The 15,884-nt window shown below is 37.5% G+C and overlaps 1 protein-coding gene across 1 annotated transcript in view; it reads right to left on the bottom strand.

Moving 5' to 3' along the window:
* Positions 1 to 15,884, bottom strand: part of LOC110105720 (peroxisome biogenesis protein 5) — a 107,418-nt gene that overhangs the window by 80,218 nt on the left and 11,316 nt on the right. The window contains exon 6 of the mRNA XM_020835323.2: positions 6,205 to 6,327. Coding sequence (XP_020690982.1) covers positions 6,205 to 6,327 — 123 coding nt within the window. The remainder of the gene's footprint in view (positions 1 to 6,204; positions 6,328 to 15,884) is intronic.

Genomic DNA, 15,884 nt, shown 5'->3' on the forward strand with positions numbered 1-15,884 from the left:
TTGGATAATAGATCAAGGCCCATGTAGGATGATTGGGTAGGGGTAAACAAACAAGTGGCTCTCATCCCTTTGAAAACCTAGCCCTCTCATCAAGCACATCCAACTCTCCCTCTCCCAACATACAATCTACAGGTGAAATTTGTTGATCCTGCTGAAAATAAAGGCACTTAGTGGCCTTTAAAGCTTTCTTGTAGTTGTCAAGCTCTACCACTTGATTCTTGAGATCTCCTTGATAGGAGGAACTAGCCTACCATAATACCACTTTGATTCTTCATTCTTTGTTAGTTAGTTTAATTGTGTAGTTAGAAAGAACTAAATCTTGTAAATTTTATCCATCTTCATTTTAACATGAAAAATTAGCAATGATAGGTGCTCACCCTAAAATAATTACAGCTATTAGAGGATGTTTGGAAAGAATACTAGAACTTTCCACGACTAAACGTGGTGGTTGTTAGGCCGTCCATGTCCATCAACTATTAAAGCATAGGTCATTGTGGTTCCCTTGGCATGTGGTGCTTGTAGTAGTCGCAACAACCAAAAGCTAAACAATAAATACTACGGTAGCCCTCAACTTATCTTAGCCACTAAAGCCTTTAGTTGGTTATGATTGATGTGACAATATTATGTTGGGTTTTAAGTTAGATATTTTATTCACTATAGTTGAGTATGCACGAATGAAGAGGGGAGAATGTATATTCCATTGATATCACTCCGAGATGAGTTGATAACATGGGAACATTGAAGTATATAAGGTTCTAGAGCATATTCAATTGTTTATATTCTTTGGCATCTAACTTGTATAAGCGGTTAATAATATTGTATAATTTAATTCTTTTTACAATGATTTTTTAGCATCAAAAGCATTTATTCCTAATTATTAAGTATTCTCTATCATATGGTATAATTGGAAGCTAGATGATAATGTGTGAAGTTGACTAAAATCTACATTATACCTTATTTGCACCGTAAGCATTTATTCCTACGTATCAATCACGCTCTATCATATAGCATAATTGTAACTTAGATTAATAATGAATGAAATTGACAAAAATATATTTCATTGCATAATGTTAATTTGAGCTTTCAAGTCAATTATTTTTTATGATGTGAATAATAAGTAACTCATTGTGCCATCATAATCTTGCATCTATGACTGTCATGCATGCATGGTGATAAGTTTATTGAATAATCAATGATAGAAGTTGCCACTGTCAAGCTTATATCATTATACAATTGCCAAATAATTTTTTGAGGGGATAATCCAACGATTATAGTGAGTTGGTCAGCTAAACTATCAGCAAAAATTATTCTCACCATAATGCACAGAATAACACTTAATTAAAGTGCATATAGGAGGTGCATATGATAGTTGGTATTTCATCAATGGTGTGATTCCAAATGCATTTCCCAAGCACGCGCATTAAAATAGAGTATTAATGAATGTACACATATGACTAGGAATGTTGTACATTTATATATTAAAATAATGTTGACCTACATACCTAAGCCAAAAAAAAAAATGTTAACGTACCTGTCCGGCGCCAGATTTTGAGCCGCGCAGATCCCATTTCCGGACTAAGCCCGCACGTCGACGTCCCATCACCCACGATCTCTCCTACCGTCATTAAAAGGAAATTGTATTAGGTGCGGAGTGCGGACGGGGAGAGAACCATCCGCACAGACACAGGGTACCAAGCGGTACCCAGTGGTACCCAGTGGTACCGAACGGTACCGAACGCGGTTTTATACTAGTGTCCGGACGGTTCTCCCGTCCGCACTCCGTACCTAATAATTTCTCCATTAAAAGACCGAAGAATTAAAGAGTTCGGTCATTGGTCTCGTTCCTCCCTCATGCAAAGAGCTCGACGTCACTCAGTTCCTTCGATACGGGGAGAGAGAGAGAGAGAGAGAGAGAGAGAGAGAGAGAGAGAGAGAGAGAGAGAGACCTCCTTCCTGGCAGATCGACTTCGCTCCTTCTACGACTCCCATTTCCTGTAAGATCGGAAGGTACAACATTTGATCGGAAGCAACATCGGAGCTCGCTCGCGTGAAGATAGCCTTCTCCCTGTCACGTGCAGCTTTGGTTTCCCCCTCGACCACAATCCCTTGCTGTCGGACTGGAAGCTGCGACACTTTGATCGGAATAAGAACAGGACCCGTTCTCTCGATCGCGGGCTCCCTCATAGCCATGCGACTTCGCTCCTCCGACGCTGTCCCCTTCTCGTCGAATCAGACGTTACGACACTTTGAGCGGAAGCAGCAAACGGGAGCCACCGACCGTGAAGGTAACTTTCTCCCTGTCAAGCGCTTTCCAGACCAAATCCTGTAAATCTGCTAATCTCTGGGACTCCTCCGTCGTCGTTCGACTTCGTCCTGGATGACTTTCTCTTCTTGAGGGATCGGAAGTTGCGTATTTTGATCCAAGGTAGAACGGGAGCTCGCGTGCTGAGAAGGTAACCTTCTCCCTATCGTATACTTCTGCGGCCAAATCCTGTAATGTGCTGAACTAGAGAGGTAGAGGGAGAGAGAGAATTAATGATTTGATTAAGTTTAATTAGAGTTAATATTAATTAATTATAATTAGTTTTAATTCTAATCATTTTGATTAATTATATTTATTATAATTAATTAATAATTAATTAAAATTAATTTTAATTAATTATAATTAATATTTCTTTTAATTACAATTAATTATTGCGCACGAGTACTACCCATATGTAGCACAATCAAAGATCCGTCCCCACAAACAAGTGAAAATACATCAAACCCACCTGAGATTGGTGAAAGGTGGATATGATGTAGGTAACAATGACTATTCTATGAACACTTATAGGAGGTCGTAGTGGATACAACGATTCCCTGCAAATGAATACTTGTGGATAACAACAATGGATATATCGTAGGTACAACGAACCACTGTGGACACAAGTACAAGTATCACCTACGACAACAGTGATTAAGATCTTCAAGTATGTCGGGTACAAGGGCAACTCAACATACGAAAAAGAACACCTCCTGGTGGAATGGAAGAGATGTTTGAGCAAATTCGAACTGAACTTCTTAGTGATCCAAAGTTTCTGGTTGGACCTATATTTAAGAAGAAAACAATTCTAACATCCACAAATATCAAAGATAACAAGTCTACTACACTAAAGAGCTTGAAAGAGTCCTTTACAAAGCTACAGTTACAAACTTCAAAAAGACTCCCCCTGTTGAATGAGAAAAAGGAGAGTCAACATCAAGATGATGAGATGCCTCATGACGTCCTGATAATAACGCCACCGGATCTGTAACACTTATACAAGCAGATAGAAGACATCTACAATCTACAACGCCCCGCCACCGGATCTGCAACACTCGTATTAGCGGACAGAAGGCATGTATAAGCTCTCAAATGACATGTTGTGCATTCAAAGGGCAATTACTTGCACAACTAAAATATTTCAAAATACCCCTGCACGTGCACAATAAATTGTATACACATAGGTACACTAAATGGGTAAATACAATCATAACCCACATGGGCCCAGGCGAGCGTGTTATTGGTACACACGTGATATTTAGGGATGCTGCACGGGTCGATAAGTGAATTCAAGTTCGAACCCGATCCTTCTATACGGGTCAATAGAAGTCGACAGGGTTCGAACCAACAAACAAGTATACGGTTGCGACGGCTGATATATTTGTTTTATTGCATTCATATTAGGTCGTCAAGGCCTATAACAATAAGAATTCACTAACAAAGGCACGAAGCCTACAAAATCAGATCATCCTAAGCAGGTAAATAGGAGTAGACAAGATTTTAGCCATAAGATAAATATGCAGTCATGATATCGATCAGAATATTTATCTTATACATTCATATTAGGCCTTCAAGGCCTTTAACAAAGAAAATTCACAAACAAGGGCATAAAGCCTATGAAACCCGATCCCTTATCGATAAGTTGATAGGGTCGACAATGTTCAATCAAATGGAAATGACCCCAAACACCCCGATGATGTTCGTGTTGAATGTAAATCTCAACCGGAGGGGTCCATTCTAAATATTTTCAAATGCTATCCCAAATTCCACAAAAATCCAAGAAAATTCTCAAAATCCCAAAATCATCAAAATCCAAAAATATTTAAAATTGAAATAAATCCATCAACACTTAAAGCAAAATCCATCCACCCTTCGCAACAATTTGCTGAGGTGGAAAAATATTTACTTCAGCTCATAAAGAGCCAAATGCTTAGTCGAAAATATCACTAGGATCCATTCTCAAACAATCTCCTGCCAATAAAGACGTAGTACGTGTCCTCTAACCGGCAGTTTTGCCGCCAAATGGCACCGCAGGATAAACGGTTATGACCCAGGGCCTTCTGAACTGAGTGATTTTACCGCCAAATGGCACCACGAAATATCGGTTATAATCAGCGCCAATACGTTCCTTATTGGCATTAAATCTTTGAGATATGAATCAACAGGATATGATCGATAGGGCACAAATCCCTCTGTCAGCTAAGGTGAATTCAAATTTGTTCTCTTAGACAAACATTCCCCCCAGGTCTACAAGGCCCCCTTGGATGAAGCAACCCATGACTTCCGACAAGGATCCTTCTGTCAGGTTGGGTCGACTACCTTCTCTGACTAAGTAGATCAGGGAGCACGATGGCCCATGACGACGAAATCATGGGATCTTGATCAGGTCCATCATCCATTCCCCCACCATCCACTTTAAGTGCAAGATGGTGAAAATTTCTATTTTAAAAATCAAATCATCCAAACCCTTCAAATTCTCTAATCCCTATGCCCATTGCTGCTACTATATGCCAGATACCACGTATTCTATTCGTATCTGATCGATGACTAGCCTTAATCGAAAGTTCTCTCTCGTGATCGGGAGGGATAATTAACTAGAGGGGCTTGCGCCTATAGGAAACCAGAACTTAGATCATAAAGCTCTCTCATGATCGAGAGGGGTAATTAACTATAGGGGCTTGCGCCTATAGGAAACCAGAACTCATATTATAAAGTCCTCGCAAAAATGAGGACGAAATCTCTGGGTAGTGTCTTATCTACAAACCCATCTGCCTTCCAAAATTTACCTCGGACTTAGTTCGTTAAAACTCCCTCGCCGAAAAAGAAAAGCGAGCGGAGGCCGGGGCCGAATTTTCGGAGCCCACAGCTATTTAACTTCTATAAGACACAAACTTTGTTACTTTAAAGTTTATAGTGTGCCTAGCATTTATTTCAAACTCTAAATAAGACTCATTTACCATATGTGGGAGTTAGACAATATCGTTTGCATGATGCCTAAATCCTAATTCCTTCAAAGGTGGTATTTCAAAGTTGTAAGCCTGGTATACTTGATGTCATGGATGATAAAAAACTACTATACATAGTTATCAATTTACATTTGAGTATGCTTCTTCATGCAAGATGATGAGGGAAAATATCAAAGACCTCTTCAATGCTAACAATAATGTGGTAGTTGGTTCAAGTGTAAAATAACCAAATGCCTTTTGAGGGGGCAATCCACTATCATGTTGGAACTTGGTCGCCATATTGTTATAAGATTTTAATCACAACAGAGTAAAAATAACACTCCATTAGTACTTCAACTGTATATAGGAGTACAAAAATTAGTAGATCATGTCTCATTCTAGGTTGAGTGATCCTTAATGTTGTACTTACAAATTGTGTGATCCAAAAATGTGTTCCATTATACTCACCAAGCATTTGCATTATGTCATATATTAATCATCAAATAGATGTTATATCCAAAGAGAACAAAAATTTCAATGTGCAATGATGTTTAGAGACCCCAACTAGTCCTAACAAGTAAATAATTGAAGAGTTACTTTAGTATTTCATTGGTATTTTTACCAAAAAGTGAAACTCGATTATTTTATATGTTATTCCCTAGTAAGTAATGCAATCCCCTACTATGCCATAGGAGATGAAAGTTTTCCTTGCTCTAGATTAACTTGTAGTGTTGATTATATCCTCATTGAAATGGATGTACTAAATATCCCATTGAAATAGATATAATAAAATTATCTACATAATATATTTGACTATGAATGACACTTTAGTCAAAATAAGCATTTTTTAAGCCAGGAATAATTATACAAATTTAAAATGACTATGTAACCATCTAGAAGCTACTTCAACATCCACAAAATAAAAATCTAAGGGTATCAGAGCTAGCTACTATATACCTGAAACTTTGGGTCATTATTTTGAGCTAATGTATGTGCAAGCATACGAGTCTGCTCCATTGCAGCTATGTTGGAGAGGTTTGAACCTACAAGCTGACCAGTTGATGCCATTTGTGCTTGTTCCTGTTATTTAGTAAAAAATTATTTGCATTGAAGAAATATTTTTCATTCCAAATATTAGTAATCAGAATTGTCCAATGAAAATAAAGAGCTATAATCAGAATTGTTAAGGGGAAATAACAAATTTTTTTAACCGCATGAGAAAAGAACAAGTTGAGAGAAAACTAGCACCATGCATAAAGGAATACAAATACAATCAAAAGACTCCAGGTAATACAAACAAGAAAAATTAAAACTTTTAATATAAAGTTACTAAAATATAATTCAATTAGTTAATACGAAAGACTAAAAAACTGCAAGTACTGGTTGAATTAAAATGTGTATTTTATGGTCAATAAGCCTAATGATTTCAAACAGTCAGTTTGAGGATAATAGAAAATTAGATAAACTTGTTAATTCACATTATAATTTAATTAAATAGACTCTAATAAATCTCATTATAAACTCAATTTCTATAAAGAGCGGTCCATGAAAAATCATCTGTTCAAGGGATAGAATAATATGCAAAGATAAACATATCTATATATGAACCAGATAAGTTTCCTGGATAACATAAAACAAATATATTTCTTGCTAATTCTTCTTCTTGTAGTGCTAATTCTTTTTTTTTTTTCGTAACATATCCCTTACTCATTTTATACTTACCTTAAGCCAAAATGCAAATAAAAATGACATTCGTTTATGTTAATCTACTGAAAAAACAATTGTTTCACTCTATCCAATGCTATACAAATTACGGCTGAAAACCATATGTTTCTCTCCATAGCAGCCTACAGGAGAATAGCCTAATCTCCATATAACCCTCTCAACCCTTTCCTAATACTCTTAGCCACAATAATTCAAGACTCCGCTACAAGCACCATAAGACAATATAATAGCAATTCCTGCACTCAAGAATGTGTTTCTACATCTTGTCACAGTGAGGTTCCATGATTCTACTACACCCTCATTAGGTTTTCTTTCCTTCATGTTCCTCGAATATAGTTTCATAAGTTTGGCACTATTCTTCTGTTGAAAACTGCATGCATTTTGTCGAGCCTATATTTTTTACTGCTAAAAACTTACTGTGTTTCTCCATCTAAAAAGCCAACCTACATGAACTGAAAAAACATAATAAATTTTTTTGTAGAATAACTGCTGAAATTCCTCATCATTTAAACTATTTTTTCTGTTAATGTAACTACTATGCTACTAATGCACCACATCCAAGCCCCTCCCAAACCGTCAAATCCAGGCGCATTTCCACTCCCATAGGAATGATTCTCGCTAGAATTTTTTTCAAAGATTCTACATGTCTTCTTTCCAAAACTTAATCTCGAATCTTTCCAAGATTCATAAATAATCTTCATTGCAATGGGTTGCAATATTTCATGCAACACAATCAGATGTTTGTTAGTCTTCCTTGACCACAAAAAGTAATCCTTTTCCATGTAGCAAAATCAAATTGTCTTATTACTTTCCCTCTTAAATCTTTTCTAAACCAAAGAAATGGATCTTTCCTAAACCTATACCCACATATTTCTTATATCTCTTTCCAAAGTGAGCCACCACTGCACCTCTTGGTCCCTAAATGAGCCCCATTACCTCTCAACTAAGAACCCATGCCTCCAAATAACTTCTATTACGATGGCAACATCTTATTAGAAACGTACAAAAAGGGAGATGGACCAAAGCAAGCAATCATAATTCGAAAATTTAACCAAAAAAAGGACTGTTTTAATGGGTTTAAACAAGTGAAATCATAATATCAAACTCAATAAAACCATATTTATTCATCAAGCTCATACTATAATGTTCAATATAGCATTAGATCTCCAGCATTCAATGTTTATCCCTACTTTCTAGAGGTTAAGCCACAGCCTACAAAATCCCAAAAGCTCCACAAACTCCAACCTAAACCTCCTCTAATTAATATGCCACCAAAACTTACACCTATTCCTATGCTACAAAAGCTTGCTTCTATTGCCATGACACCAAAACTTGCTCCATTCTATTGTTATCAAAATTTGATGATCCCCTTCAATTGGCTAAAAGATGAACCCATCATCATACAAACTTTAAATCCACTTTAATTTGATTTTGGTCCATTCAAGGAAGTCGAAGACCATAAGCCCCCTCTACTGAGGAAAATTTTAATTGAATGAATAATTTGAAGACATGGCATGGGGCTGATGAAAATAAACCTAGCATTGCAGAACCATTATTCACTAATTGAATTATTAATTCATATTTGGATATTGTGGAGTTTCCATTATCATTATTGGATATTTATATTCACAGAGCCTACTCTATAAAGCGGTTATATACTCTTATGTGAACTAATATTAATTTGAATATCAAATGATTTTCTACTGCTCTCTAAATCCTGCCATGGACCCCTCCACTCTCCTCTTCCTGATACCACTCTATCTCCTGCTCCTCGCTATTATCATAAATTAGCACCTTCTCTCCTTACCCTCCTAGCAACTCTCTCCTAATCCTCTCAAAAAGAATTTAGCAATACTACTATAAGGCAAAATTAAAAATTGCAGGGAAGCTAGTCTTCATAGTTTCTACGCAATTTTCTTCAAAATCCCAACATATATCATTATTTTTTTCAAGGACACAATGAATGTAAAAGGTCTAAAGAATTTAACATGCTCGAGTTGCATTGAAGAAGATGGTAAAGAGAACCAAGAGTCCAAAACCTAGCTAAAGCCTATCCATCTTCAAGTTAGGGTTAAATATTTCATAACTTTCTACAAGAGTAAACCATCTTCAAGTTGCGGCCAAGATACTTATGGAAAAGAAAGATATTTTCTTTCTCAATGGTATTATTTATTATGTGAGTCCCTTACAAGACTAGTAGGATCTATACCTAAGGTTTGGTAGAGGAAATAATAAAATTTTGAAAGATGAATCAATGTGAAGATCTACAACTAGCAATGCAAGAGAAAAGTGCAAACTAAGAAATAAATTTGATGGAGCATAAAAGAATGAAGATGGTGAGGACATCAAACCTTAGAGGGTCTACCAGAGGCATGGTCGTCGATCTACGGCCACGATTGCATCACTTTACTTTTGATCTTCATTGTATTAGAATTATTTGTATTAGTTTATTTTGTGTTATGAGTTATTATTGTATTTTTCATTTATACCCTCATTTGAGGGCCTAGTCATGTGTAAGCCCCTAGGGGCAAGTTGGTCTTTTGTTTTTCTTTCATTGGAATGAGGCTATTTAAAGGCCACCACCTTCTCCTTAGAGGCTAATGAATAATATTATGAAAATTTCGGCACTTCTATATTTTGAGAGATCTTGAGAGCTTTGGAGAGAAATCCATAGGTGGGGGAATCGGATCATCAACCAGCCGCGGGAAACATCCAGGCTTGTGGTTACCTTCTCCTTCTTTCATCCCTTCCTCCTCCCTTAAGCCGCCAGCCTCCCCACCAAATCCTCCATTAACCACCGGACATTACACCATTCCCCACCCCTCAGCCAAAACCCCCCACCACCTCTACAATCTTAGCCAACCACCCTTCCTCTATCCCAAACCGCCGGCTCCTTGAGTCCTCCCCTCCACCTAACCACCACTCACAAACCCTAACCCTAGCCTCTGGTTTCACCCAATCCCAATCCTCTTGCCACCAAAATTCAAACCTCTCATCATTACTTTCATTTCCCTACACAACCACATTTTGAAAGCTTTGATTTCAATTATTCAATCAATTTTGAATTTTGAAATATTTTCTAAAATAGAACTCTATTTTAGGAAAGTTTCTCAAATCAAGCCCAAATCAATTTTGAATTGGATGGGATTTAAATCATTTCCCTTAATTTGGGGGCTTTAAGTGAGCAAGCATTAAAACACCTTCCGTAAACCTCAATCCACCTCACCAAGCCGTTGACCCCTCTCCCTGTATCTCTCTCTCTCCCCCCACATTAACTCCCCTCCTAAATACTCCAATCAAATATCTCATTTAGGAATTATTTTCCTTTTCTTCCCTACTTGAAATTCAAAATTCAAAACCCCCTAATCCCTCCCAATCTAATCTGAATTTAAAACTTCAAATTATGGGAAATTAATCCCTTATCTTTCTCTTTAGTCGCCGGCCTCTCCTCTCTCTCTATTTCTCCTTCCTCTTTGTTCTTTCACTTTAGTTTCCCTCCAACAATACTGCCTATGTCAATTACTTGGTTCTTCTCGATCTAGAACCACCCCATTGAAGATCGGAAGCCTACACAGTTGTTGTCTAGATTTTTGGACGTGGAAAGTGCTGTCTAGAAGGTTCAAGCTGTTGTCCCGTAATATCAACAAACTCCTACTGTTGTTCCGTTGTTCGTAAAGTACCCGAAAGCAGTTCAGAAACTCCAGTATTTTATTATTAACCTTTTGATGCATACATCCGACAATGGACGATATTCAAAGGGAAGAGTTGAAGATCGACGACCGAGATCACTCTGTTTTATTTTAGTTTATTAATTGTATCTTGATTTAATTTTACAATTTTCCCTTTTTACCCTTTCATTTAAGAGCCTTGTCTTATGTAAGCCCACGGGAGAAATTTATCTTTTAGTTTCTTTTGAGGCCTATATATAGAGGCCCCGTCTCTTGTATTAGGTATAATGGATTATTAATTAAAAAAAAATGTTTCTGCACTCTTGTTCTTTGGGAGAACGTTAGTGAGAATCCCTCTGGAGGGAATCGTAGTTTCCACTAGCCGCAGGATGGGTAGGTCCGGGCTTGTAGCTTGAAGTCCCTTGGTGAAGGGCATCGTACCACCCGTCAGTCTTCGGAAGAGTCTAAGGCTCGCGGTTCTATCTTTTTTTCTTTGTTTTGTTTTTCCTTATTTCCCTAAAATGCCACCTCCTCAAGGCCTTCCACCAAAGCGTCGATCCTCTCACCCCATCACCTCCACACCATCGGCCTACACCAACCCCTCCCTTTCTCCTCCCTCCCCTTGGCCGAAATCCACCATGACTCCACCCACCCACCGGCCACCTCCTTCCGTAGCCCCACATCCCTCCAAAATTCATTTTTCCATATTTAAGTTGTCATTAATTTGGAAAGATTTTAAATTCAAATTAATCTAATTTGAATTTCAAATCCATCCTTATTAATTACATTAATTTTGGAAACTTCTTTCATTCAATTTATTAATCAATTCTGAAATTGATTGGTTAATTAATCCCTAGCCCAAATACATTGAACCTAGACACCCCTATTTCCCCCTCTTGATTACCTTCCTAAATTAGATTTTGTTAATTTGGAAAGTCATTCAATTTTGAATTTAAATAAATTTGAATTTCAAAACATTTTCAATTTAATAAATTCTATATTAGGGAGCCTCCTCCAATTACACTCAATCTGAAATTAATTTTAGATTTAATTCCCCCAATCCCATTTAATGCTTGATCCACATACATTGTATGTGGACACTTTTCCTCCCTCTACATATGGCCGACCCCCTCCCTCACCTCCTCTCTAATTAGTGCCTCTCCATTAAGGCCCTCAATCAACTCCAATCACCCCTAGTAACCGCCGGCCCCCTTCCCTCATCAATTCCCAATTAATCCATCCCCAATTAAGGTGATTTGAAATTCAAATTTTCCATCCACTTCCCCTTTTTTTTTTGAAATATGAAATTAAATTCAGATTTTAATTGTCCAAATGAACCCTCCCTCCATATACGTTTTACATCACCTTTCCTACATCTTGATGAAGGTATGCTTTCTCCCAGATCTCATATCTTCTAAGTTATCTTTAATTGTGGCTTTGATTGACTCATAAAGATCGTATTAACTCTCTCCTCCAAGCCTAGTAATTTAGGAGTGAGTGAGGGATTCCTCATAGCAAATAATCTCATTGTTAACATAAGGATTTCTTGTTGGAAACCTTTCATGTATGCTATGTTTTGAATCATTGATTATTTTGTGATCTTAACTTCTAGTTGTGTGACTTGGCCTAAGCTAGTCTCATCTCTTTCTTGTTTTATTTCATCGTTTAATCACTACAAGTATTTTAGTTAATAACATAGTTTAAAATTGCGCAATAAGAGGAGCGTCTCTGCGCAATTTTCCCCCCAAGAGCCTCATTGCTAAGCAATTTTGGGACTTGGTGAGGCTTATGCCTCATGGAACCTGAGGCGCGCCTCAGAGATGCAATTGCGCAATTTTTGGTGAGGCGTACGCCTCATGAAACATATTGTATATGCTGGTGTCAAGGGCTCGAACAGGGGAAGACAGGTAATGACATGTTCATAGCTGTCAATGGCGCAAAATAGCGCGCGCCATGGCGCACGGCGCCATGTTCATGGCGAGGCGCATGTGTTTAAAATAGCGCGTGCTATTTGCGCCACATGTGAGCCATGGCTCATTGCGCAGGGCGCAAAATAGCGCGCCAAATTATTTTTAAATTTCCGTATTCTTATGAATATTTTTTATATTTAAAAATATATCTATATTTTAAGATAAACAACTATTCATTGCCCTAATTTTACGAAAGATTTTATGTTTGCTGCATCCGCCGAACACATCCCGTAGTCCCTAAGTCGAGGTCGCTGAATCTATCACGAAGTCGAAGGTTTTCTATTTGCTGCATTCGCTACTTCCGCCGAATCGAGTCGAATCTGTCCCGAAGTTGAAGTCATTGTTTCTGCCGAATCGTCCCGCAGAGTAGTGGTTTTGCCAAATCCGCCCCCTCCGTCTGTTCCAATAAAAAATCTTACCAGCTGACTCTGATTTGCAACTTCCGTCTGTTCCGCACAGCTCTGTTGTTTTGCACGGCTATTTCTTACAAGAATTTACAACTTAACTGGTATGCTCGGTACCGCTAGGTATATGCTGGATACTGCTCGATAAAGCTAGTTTCTTGCTTTGTACCGCTCGGTACAACTAGGTACCAGCTCAGTACAACAAGGTACATGCTCGGTACACACTCGGTATTGCTAAGTACATGCATGATACCGTTCGGTACAGTTATGTAAATGCTCAGTACCGCTCAGTACATGCTCGGTACCGCTCAGTACATGCTCGGTACAACTAGGTACACACTCGGTACATGCTCAGTATTGCTAAGTACATGCATGATACCGCTCGGTACTGCTATGTAAATGCTCGGTACCGCTCGGTACCGCTAGTTACATGCTCTGTACTGCTCAGTATAGCTCGGTACAACTAGGTACATGCTCGGTACCGCTCTCTAATTTACATACAAAGTTACAAACGAATTTCAAAATTCCTCTTGCAAATAAATTTTGTTCCGGGGGCGCTGCCCCCGGAAACTCCCGCGACCTGATCGGGCAGGTCAGACCCTGCAAGGGGCAGCGCCCCCTTGGACCCCCTGGCAACCCCCATATTATGTTTCTTGGACAATATTATGTTTCTTTTATCTAAATTTGTTTGCTTTTAGGTGATCATAAAATATCAGATTCAGTTCAATCTTTAAAAAAAGATCCAGCATGGAAATATGCTATACTAACAAATGAATCCGACAACAACAGTGTGACATGCATTTTTTGTGGTAAAATAACAAAAGGAGGAATTACACGCCACAAACAACACCTCGTTGGGGGTTTTAGGAATGCAAGGCCTTGCTCTAACTGTCCCGAACACATAAAGTCTGAAATTAAGGCATTCATGATGAAAAAAAAAAAAGATTTAAAGGAACAGTTTAATGACATATCAAATGTCAACCTTGCTGAAGGAGTAGACTTTGATGTGATGACAGATGATATTTTAGTTGCTAAACCATCCAAAATGTTGCAGACAAATAAATCTAACACATCTAGTCAAGGATCGACATCTACATCTATCTTCAAAACATCACGACCTAAAGGTCCATTAGATACTTTTCTTACACCAAATCCTGAAGATGTAGTAAAGCATAGAAAAGGTCAGTTTAACAAAGAAATGGATACAGCTAAAAAGAAATGAGGGGAAGGGCTGTTCAAGTGTTCAGTAGATGGATGTACGATGCTGGGATTCCATTTAATGCTGTGAACTATGATAGTTTCCCTGCTATGGTGGAGGCACTTGGGCAGTTTGGACCTGAAATAAAACCTCCTAGTTATCATGAGGTACGAGTTACTTGTTTGAAGAAAGAGGTTGGACATACACATGAGCTATTGCGACACCATCAAGAAGATTGTATACGATATGGTTGTTCTCTAATGGCAGATGGATGGACGTCAAGGAATGGGAAAAGCTTAATCAATTTTCTTGTTAATTGTCCAAGAGGTAGTGCATTCATAGAATCAATTGATGCTAGTTCTTTTTCGAAGAATGCCGTGAAAATGTTTGAACTTTTTTGCAAGTATATCGAGGTTATTGGACCACATAATGTGATCCAAGTAGTCACTGATAATGCATTCGAAAATGTTCTTGGAGGTTTGTCACAACTTTTATTCTAAAGTTATGTTATTTCATGAAGAATTTGTATATATCTTAACTTAAATTATAATGACATCATAGGAAAATTATTGATGGACAAATATCCTCACATTTATTGGACTCCTTGTGTTGCTCACTGTTTGGATTTATTAATGGAGGACATTTTCAAAATTCAAAAGCTAAGGGGATGCTTTGAGAAAGCAATGACAGTACACAGTTTTATATATTCTAGGTCTCGCTTACTTGAGTTAATGAGAATGTGCACAAATCAAAGAGCAATTGTCAAACCCGCAAAGACTCGCTTTGCAACAGCTTTCTTAACTTTACAACGTTTTCATCAACAACAACTGAACTTGAAGAAAATTTTTACTTGTGAGAAATTTTATCTTGGGTCCTTATGCGAAAGAGGCTAAAGCAAAATAATCTCCGCATACAATCTTACAGCAATCATTTTGGAACACTATAGTGTATGCCTTAAAAATAGTTGATCCTTTATTAAAGGTTTTTAGATTGGTTGATGGAGAGAAAAAGCCCCGCTTACATATATGAAGCAATTAATAGAGCAAAAGAGGTAATTGCTGCAAGCTTCAATAACAGTGATAAGTATGATCAAATTTTCAAAATGATTGATAGAAGATGGGAAGTGCAATTACATCGGCCTCTACATACAGCGGGACATTTTTTAAATCCTGAATATTTCTTCAATAACCCTGATATTGCCAAGGATAAGAAAATAGTTGATGGTCTTTATCAATGTATTGGAAGATTATCTCAAGATGTAGCTGAAGAAGATAAAATCAATAATGAATTAAGTTTATACATTAGGGGTGAATAACTTTTTGGTATTCCTCCAGCTGTAAGACAAAGAACTACCCGATCTTCAGGTATCATTATTTACAAAAAAATTAAGACTGATTGGTGGTTGGCATATGGATAAGGAGCTCCCAATTTACAAAGCTTTGCTATCAAAGTCTTAAGTTTAATATGTAGTTCATCTGGATGCGAACGCAATTGGAGTATTTTTGAACATGTAAGTATTTTACAATGTATATGTTGATTTTTTATATATGTCATAATATAGTAATGTAATAATATTTTAATTGCAGCTTCATAGCAAACGAAGAAGCAAATTGGATCATGGTCGCTTAAAGGATTTAGTTTATGTGAAATATAATAGAGCACTGATTCGGAG

The sequence above is a fragment of the Dendrobium catenatum genome, unplaced genomic scaffold (genome assembly GCF_001605985.2).
Source record: "Dendrobium catenatum unplaced genomic scaffold, ASM160598v2 fragScaff_scaffold_955, whole genome shotgun sequence".
Taxonomy (NCBI): Eukaryota; Viridiplantae; Streptophyta; class Magnoliopsida; order Asparagales; family Orchidaceae; genus Dendrobium; species Dendrobium catenatum.